Genomic DNA, 1,507 nt, shown 5'->3' with positions numbered 1-1,507 from the left:
CCGGCCGGGATGGCGTCTACCGCCAGCTCCGCCTGGAGGGCCAGCAGCTGGAGGTCCTGCGGAAGCACAGGCCCTGCAAAGGGCTGCAGTGGATCGAGGAGCTGCGCTTTACCCAGGACGGGGACTTGCTTGTGCTGGGCTTTCACGCTGACAATTTTGTGGTGTGGAGCAGCAAGACCGGCGACAACCTCCACTGCATCCCCTGCGGCGGGGGGCACCGTTCCTGGAGCTACTGCAGCAGCCCCTCAGCCGAGGCCTTTGCCTTCGTCAAGTGCGGGGATGTGATGCTGTACCACCACGAGGCCAAGCCCTGTGAGCAGCAGGTGCTCCTGGCGTCCCTGCACGGGCGGGAGATAGCCTGCGTGCGACGCCTGGGGGCAGTGGAGGTGCCCGGCCACACCACCCTTAATGTCTTTGTCACCGGCAGTGAGGACACCACGGCCTGCGTCCTGGTGCTCAGTGAGTGCTCCCGGATGGCTGTGCCCCTTGCCCGGCTCAGCGACCACATCTCCAGTGTGAGGGCACTGGCAGTGGCCAGCCCCACAGGACCCAGCGACAAGGACTTGGGTGACGAGGGCTTGTCCACCCTGCTCTTCTCTGCGGGCGGCCGGGCACAGATTGAGTGCTACCGGCTGCTGTGTGCCAGGGACACAACCTCCGACAGTGCTGTGGCCTGCCAGGTCATCCATGTGGCCTCCCACCGGCTGGACGAGCACTGGGAGCGGAAGAAGAACAGGCATAGGCTTGTCAAGATGGACCCAGAAACGAGGTGATGCTCAGGGACTGCCTGAGGCAGGGTTAGCAGTGATTGCAGTCTCAGAGGGCACTGGGAATCATGCTGGCCTCCATAGGGATACCCACTCCACATGGCTGTGGGCTCAGCCGAGGCAGAGGGAGGCATTTTGGCTCCCTTTAGGCACATGTCCCTGGTGTTCTGTGCCCACTGGCTGGGTCTTGAGGGACTTTTTGGGGTATAGAAAAGGCTCGGCCTTACCCTCCTGCCTTTACTGAGTACTCAGAGCTGTGTCCCACACTGGGTTTAGGGTGCTCTGCTGGGCCACCCATCTCCCTGGGGCCACAGGTATCACTGTGGCATTGGTTAACATCATGTGTTTGCTGCAGGTACATGTCCCTCTCGGTTGTGCCTGGGACCACCACAGAGCAGCTGCCGACGCCCTGGAAGTTTCTCTCAGCCGCATGCAGTGACGGATCGGTCCGGTGAGGAGCCATCATGGGGCTTGGTGACAAGAACAGAGCTGGGGCTGGTGACCGGAACAGAGCAGGCTCACTGGGGAGGCTACTGCTGTGGACGTGGCTGTCTCCAAGCCTGGAGCAGGATGGCACACGGTGGGAAGTGGGAGCAGAGGCACCAGAAGCCCCCTTCTCACATGGCCAACTGCCCTCTGCTCCAATGCAGGGTCTTTGGGCTGCTGGAGGCCGCCCGGAAGCTGGTGCTAGTGGCGGAGTCATTTCACCACCAACGCTGTGTGCTGAAGGTGCAGGCATT

General features: G+C 62.2%; 1 protein-coding gene across 1 annotated transcript in view; it reads left to right on the top strand.

Moving 5' to 3' along the window:
• Window positions 1-1,507, top strand: part of WDR6 (WD repeat domain 6) — a 2,838-nt gene that overhangs the window by 403 nt on the left and 928 nt on the right. The window contains exons 2-4 of the mRNA XM_010292931.1: window positions 6-769; window positions 1,123-1,218; window positions 1,418-1,496. Coding sequence (XP_010291233.1) covers window positions 6-769; window positions 1,123-1,218; window positions 1,418-1,496 — 939 coding nt within the window. The remainder of the gene's footprint in view (window positions 1-5; window positions 770-1,122; window positions 1,219-1,417; window positions 1,497-1,507) is intronic.

Source organism: Phaethon lepturus, unplaced genomic scaffold, assembly GCF_000687285.1.
Source record: "Phaethon lepturus isolate BGI_N335 unplaced genomic scaffold, ASM68728v1 scaffold25490, whole genome shotgun sequence".
In the NCBI taxonomy this organism is placed as follows: Eukaryota; Metazoa; Chordata; class Aves; order Phaethontiformes; family Phaethontidae; genus Phaethon; species Phaethon lepturus.
The sequence above is the reverse complement of the archived record's forward strand: the minus strand, read 5'-3'. Positions and strand labels throughout refer to the sequence as shown.